We start from the raw sequence: 6,992 nt of genomic DNA on the forward strand, positions 1-6,992 counted from the left end.
GGGTGTGTGTGTGTGTATTGTAAATGCTGTGTTATGTTTTCAACTGGAGAGATTACATCACAGAGAAGGTGAGTGGGGGAGTAGGGGTGAGTGTTGAGAGACGGAGAGGGGAGATTAGGAGGGGTGGGCAAGAGGAGGGTCAGTGAGGGGTGGAGAAGGGAGGCTTGCTAGAAGCTGTGAGCCTGACTGCTTCTCTCTTGCTGTGTTTCATTCATAAAATGCAGCAGGAGGAATAGCTTCTCCACCATTTTCACTGAGACAGTGCAGACTTGCCTCATGTTGCTAAGCAACTGCATCGGAGGGGGGTGGGGGCTCTGCTCATTCTTATCCCTCTTGAATGAACCAATCAGATCATCATCCCTCTACACCCCCTCCATTCCTCCATCCCAATGTGTTCAGTGATCCTGTCTCTTCTCCCTCCATTCCTCCATCCCAATGTGTTCAGTGATCCTGTCTCTTCTCCCTCTACACCCCCTACATTCCAATGTGTTCAGTGATCCTGTCTCTTCTCCCTCTACACCCCCTCCATTCCTCCATCCCAATGTGTTCAGTGATCCTGTCTCTTCTCCCTCTACACCCCCTCTATCCTAATGTGTTCAGTGATCCTGTCTCTTCTCCCTCTACACCCCCTCCATCCCAATGTGTTCAGTGATCCTGTCTCTTCTCCCTCTACACCCCCTCCATCCTAATGTGTTCAGTGATCCTGTCTCTTCTCCGTCTACACCCCCTCCATCCTAATGTGTTCAGTGATCCTGTCTCTTCTCCCTCCATTCCTCCATCCCACTGTGTTCAGTGATCCTGTCTCTTCTCCCTCTACACCCCCTCCATCCCAATGTGTTCAGTGATCCTGTCTCTTCTCCCTCTACACTGATCTTAGAACAAATGATGGATTAAATCACTGGTAGATATTAAGATTAGTACTTTGTGTTCTTCTCATAACCGTCCAGTACGTCCACCTTAGTGCTGAGGAAGGCGAGAGGAGACGTCTGCATGCTCCTCCATCTGTTTGCAACCTCTGAAGTTGACCCCGTTTTAAGTTCAACTGTGTCCTTGACAGGGATGCGCTTGCATATGTTTCCTATATTCCCAAATATATGTAGCACCACCGATATCCTTTAAAATAATCTATTGGTCCTCACTATAAAACATGATTTATTAGCGTGTGGAGTCAACGTTGATACTGTTACTACAATGTAACAGAAACAATGGAACAACCCTTGCGATGAAATAGAACGATCACTGTATCGGAAGAAACTGTTTCAAATATCTTTATCGTTACAGTTTATTTGACCAGTTACATTTTATTGTAAATATATCCCGAGCCAGGGTACGTTTCCTCGTGCGTCGTTCGTTACACAAACAAACTGAATGTGGAAGTCCTGCCGTAGCGCGGCGGCGTGCGTGACATTCATTCTGAGCAACATTCCTAAAAATAGCCTTTGCTGCTTGACGTCACTCGGCCAATCACGGATTAGTTGGGAGGGCGGGGGCAACGCGAGGCCATTCCGTCTGACGGCCAATGGTATTTCGCCAAACAGGGCCCGTTCCGTTAGCTCCGCCCACAAGCCTATAGCACCGAGCCAATCAGAATCCCGCGAAAGGAGCGACTGTGGGCGTGTACATCTTCCAGTAGGAAAATAATCAGTGACGTCACTCAACGGTGTTTTTGCATGTAAAAGGGCGGAATCTTGGTTTTGTTGACGGACGGTAATGATCCAATCTGAGCACTTTACTAGTTTGACACACTGACAGGTGGCCAATCAGTGTCCTTCACTCCGTTATCAGTCGGGCTAGATTCAGCCAATGGGCTCTATGGATGGGCCTCGATCGTCTGTCGGCTGTAGTCGGTCACTCGGCTTGCTTCACACCGAAAGCTACAGTAGGCTATGTTGATTCTGGTGATTTCCCGACCTCATCGGGTTCGGTAAAACGACATCCTCGGAGCCGGGTTCGGGAAAGGAAAGGGGACTAGGCATCCGGCTCGGAGAGTGGCCACCTTGCACGGTGCGAAAACGGGGTATTTGCGCTGGGGAGAGGCGTGGGGCCTCGATCGGCGGGGGCTGCACGGAGGGACAGGCGGGGACAGACGAACCGACCGAGTCGGGCTGGATGCGCTGGACTCGGCCCGGAGCGCTGCGGTTCCAGCCAAGCACCATACCACAGCCCAAGACAGAAAGACGAGACACGGACGTCGCTGTCTCCATTCCGGACTATAAAACAATTTCTTCTTTTTATAACGGTTCTATACTGTAGAGGGGAACAGGTGAGCTCACTGCCAGTCTAGACTGCAGCTGTCAAGCTATTTCAGTCCGGACCGACTGGTTTTGGGAGAACGAACGGACCGACTGCTGGACTCAGCTTGGACCGGGTCCTGGACAGTCCAGGGCGGGTTGTGGAGCTCGGATCGCCCGCTGACGGCCTGCCATCATGGGCAACGTGCCCACGGCCAAGAAGGGGAGCGAGATGGAGAGTGGTGGGTATCATTACGGTGTCGCTCAGAATGATCAGTCTACCTGTCTGTTCACGTCTCTCTAACTGTCTCTCCTGGGGGGACACCATGCACCCCTGAAGTTTTGAGGGTATAGGCTACTCAGGATATCCAGTATTCTATGCATGCTTACAACTGTGTAATACAAAAAAAAATAGATCAATAATCACATTTATTTTATAAAGTCCTTTTAACATCAGCAGTTGTCACAAAGAGCTTTCCAGATACCCAGACTAAAACCCCCAAAGAGCAGGAAATACTGAGAGAAATATAGGCCTACACGGGCCTATTCATCTATAGGTCTACACGGGCGTATTCATCTATAGGTCTACACAGGCCTATTCATCTATAGGTCTACACGGGCGTATTCATCTATAGGTCTACACAGGCCTATTCATCTATAGGTCTACACGGACCTATTCATCTATAGGTCTACACGGGCCTATTCATCTATAGGTCTACACGGGCCTATTCATCTATAGGTCTACACGGGCGTATTCATCTATAGGTCTACACAGGCCTATTCATCTATAGGTCTACACGGACCTATTCATCTATAGGTCTACACGGGCCTATTCATTGAATACTTTGTAGCTTACTTCCATATAGCCACATTTGAGCATTCTAGAACATTACAGTTTTAGAACATTACAGTTCTAGAACATTACAGTTCTAGAACATTACAGTTTTAGAACATTACAGTTTTAGAACATTACAGTTCTAGAACATTACAGTTTTAGAACATTACAGTTCTAGAACATTACAGTTCAAGAACAATACAGTTTTAGAACAATACAGTTTTAGAACAATACATATTTAGAACAATACAGTTTTAGAACAATACAGTTCCAGAACAATACAGTTTTAGAACAATACAGATTTAGAACAATACAGTTTTAGAACAATCCAGTTCTAGAACTTTACAGTTCTAGAACCTAGATTATCTTGTGAGTAGAGTTATTATTTATGAGTCTGATTGTGGACATATTGTCCATCACGCTAAGCTTATATCTGGTTGATGGATAAACAAAGTGACAGGTAGAAACTGAGATTATAGGTCATGATGTGATGTTTGAATCCCAGATTTCCCCTTTTATATGCCTGATGTTTGAATCCCAGATTGCCCCTTTTATATGCCTGATGTTTGAATCCCAGATTGCCCCTTTTAAATGCCTGATGTTTGAATCCCAGATTTCCCCTTTTAAATGCCTGATGTTTGAATCCCAGATTGCCCCTTTTAAATGCCTGATGTTTGAATCCCAGATTGCCCCTTTTAAATGCCTGATGTTTGAATCCCAGATTGCCCCTTTTAAATGCCTGATGTTTGAATCCCAGATTGCCCCTTTTAAATGCCTGATGTTTGAATCCCAGATTGCCCCTTTTAAATGCCTGATGTTTGAATCCCAGATTGTCCCTTTTAAATGCCTGATGTTTGAATCCCAGATTGCCCCTTTTATATGCCTGATTCCCCCAGTGCCTTTAAGCTACAATTTTTGTAGAAGTAGGCCGTGATGTATTAGTTCAGGGAACAGTGTTGGAGTTGGATGTTGGCCAGTGTTCCAGACAGGTACAGTATGTTATCACCCAGCAGCACCAGCAGGACAGGGTGTCTTTTTGCAGGCCAGGTGTAAGAATGGCCACGTTGCTGTTAGATACCGTTACCAGGCGGCATGTTGGAGGCCCGGGCGCAGGCTGTAGAACTGCAGGGCAGGTGGTGGTGGGGTAGTTAGTAGAGGTGCTGACTAACAGACAGTAGACTGTATGCAGCAAGACAGAGCAGTACACTCTTTCTAAAGCTCCCAGTCATTTCTTATCTCCCTGAAGGAGACACTGGGATGCTGAAACATTGGTGCTTTACCCAATCAATGACTAGCAGTGACTCTTGTTTTATAGCCTACAGGGGTAGTTAGGTTATAACAGTTTATAATAGTTAGGTTATAACAGTTTATAATAGTTAGGTTATAACAGTTTATAATAGTTAGGTTATATCAGTTTATAGTAGTTAGGTTATAACAGTTTATAATAGTTAGGTTATAACTGTTTATAATAGTTAGGTTATAATAGTTTATAATAGTTAGGCTATAACAGTTTATAATAGTCGCTTATAATGAGTCTTTCCTGAGCCAACTGTGGAGGATACTGTATAATGGAGGATACTGTATAATGGATACTGTATAATGGATACTGTATAATGAGGATACTGTATAATGGATACTGTATAATGGAGGATACTGTATAATGGAGGATACTGTATAATGGAGGATACTGTATAATGGAGGATACTGTATAATGGATACTGTATAATGGAGGATACTGTATAATGGAGGATACTGTATAATGGATACTGTATAATGGAGGATACTGTATAATGGAGGATACTGTATAATGGATACTGTATAATGGAGGATACTGTATAATGGAGGATACTGTATAATGGATACTGTATAATGGAGGATACTGTATAATGGATACTGTATGATGGAGGATACTGTATAATGGAGGATACTGTATAATGGAGGATACTGTATGATGGATACTGTATAATGGAGGATACTGTATAATGGATACTGTATAATGGAGGATACTGTATAATGGATACTGTATAATGGATACTGTATAATGGATACTGTATAATGGAGGATACTGTATAATGGAGGATACTGTATAATGGAGGATACTGTATAATAAGGATACTGTATAATGGAGGATACTGTATAATGGAGGATACTGTATAATGGATACTGTATAATGGAGGATACTGTATAATGGAGGATACTGTATAATGGAGGATACTGTATAATGGAGGATACTGTATAATGGATACTGTATAATGGATACTGTATAATGGAGGATACTGTATAATGGAGGATACTGTATAATGGATACTGTATAATGGAGGATACTGTATAATAAGGATACTGTATAATGGAGGATACTGTATAATGGAGGATACTGTATAATGGATACTGTATAATGGATACTGTATAATGGAGGATACTGTATAATGGAGGATACTGTATTACTGTAAGGATACTGATGATGGATACTGTATAATGGAGGATACTGTATAATGGATACTGTATAATGGAGGATACTGTATAATGGATACTGTATAATGGAGGATACTGTATAATGGGGATACTGTATAATAGGATACTGTATAATGGGATACTGTATAATGGGGATACTGTATAATGGATACTGTATAATGGATTACTGTATAATGGAGGATACTGTATAATGGAGGATACTGTATAATGGATACTGTATAATGGATACTGTATAATGGAGGACTACTGTATAATGGTACTGTATAATGTCGGATACTGTATAATGGAGGTACTGTATAATGGATACTGTATAATGGAGGATACTGTATAATGGAGGATGTATAATGGATTACTGTATAATGGAGGATACTGTATAATGGAGGATACTGTATAATGGATACTGTATAATGGAGGATACTGTATAATGGATACTGTATAATGGAGGATACTGTATAATGGATACTGTATAATGGAGGATACTGTATAATGGATACTGTATAATGGAGGATACTGTATAATGGAGGATACTGTATAATGGATACTGTATAATGGAGGATACTGTATAATGGATACTGTATAATGGAGGATACTGTATAATGGAGGATGCTGTATAATGGAGGATACTGTATAATGGATACTGTATAATGGAGGATACTGTATAATGGATACTGTATAATGGAGGATACTGTATAATGGAGGATACTGTATAATGGATACTGTATAATGGAGGATACTGTATAATGGAGGATACTGTATAATGGAGGATACTGTATAATGGAGGATACTGTATAATGGATACTGTATAATGGATACTGTATAATGGAGGATACTGTATAATGGATACTGTATAATGGAGGATACTATATAATGGATATTGTATAATGGAGGATACTGTATAATGGAGGATACTGTATAATGGAGGATACTGTATAATGGATACTGTATAATGGAGGATACTGTATAATGGAGGATACTGTATAATGGATACTGTATAATGGAGGATACTGTATAATGGATACTGTATATGAGGATACGTATAATGGAGGATACTGTATAATGGAGGATACTGTATAATGGAGGATACTGTATAATGGGGATACTGTATAATGGATACTGTATAATGAGGATACTGTATAATGGATACTGTATAATGGAGATACTGTAGAATGGATACTGTATAATGGAGGATACTGTATAATGGAGGATACTGTATAATGGCGGATACTGTATAATGGATACTGTATAATGGATACTGTATAACGGGAGGATACTGTATAATGGATACTGTATAATGGAGGATACTGTATATGGATACTGTATAATGGAGGATACTGTATAAATGATACTGTTATAATGGATGATACTGTATAATGGTATACTGTAGTAATGGATACTGTATAATGGAGGATACTGTATATGTAGAACTGTATAATGGAGGATACTGTATAATGGAT

The 6,992-nt window shown here is 41.3% G+C and overlaps 1 protein-coding gene across 1 annotated transcript in view; it reads left to right on the forward strand.

The window, feature by feature from the left end:
* Window positions 1-2,427: 2,427 nt before the first annotated feature.
* LOC115178387 (cAMP-dependent protein kinase catalytic subunit alpha) overlaps window positions 2,428-6,992 on the forward strand; it is a 29,244-nt gene continuing 24,679 nt past the window's right edge. Inside the window, exon 1 of the mRNA XM_029739554.1 lies at window positions 2,428-2,473. Coding sequence (XP_029595414.1) covers window positions 2,428-2,473 — 46 coding nt within the window. The remainder of the gene's footprint in view (window positions 2,474-6,992) is intronic.

Source organism: Salmo trutta, chromosome 38 (genome assembly GCF_901001165.1).
Source record: "Salmo trutta chromosome 38, fSalTru1.1, whole genome shotgun sequence".
Taxonomy (NCBI): Eukaryota; Metazoa; Chordata; class Actinopteri; order Salmoniformes; family Salmonidae; genus Salmo; species Salmo trutta.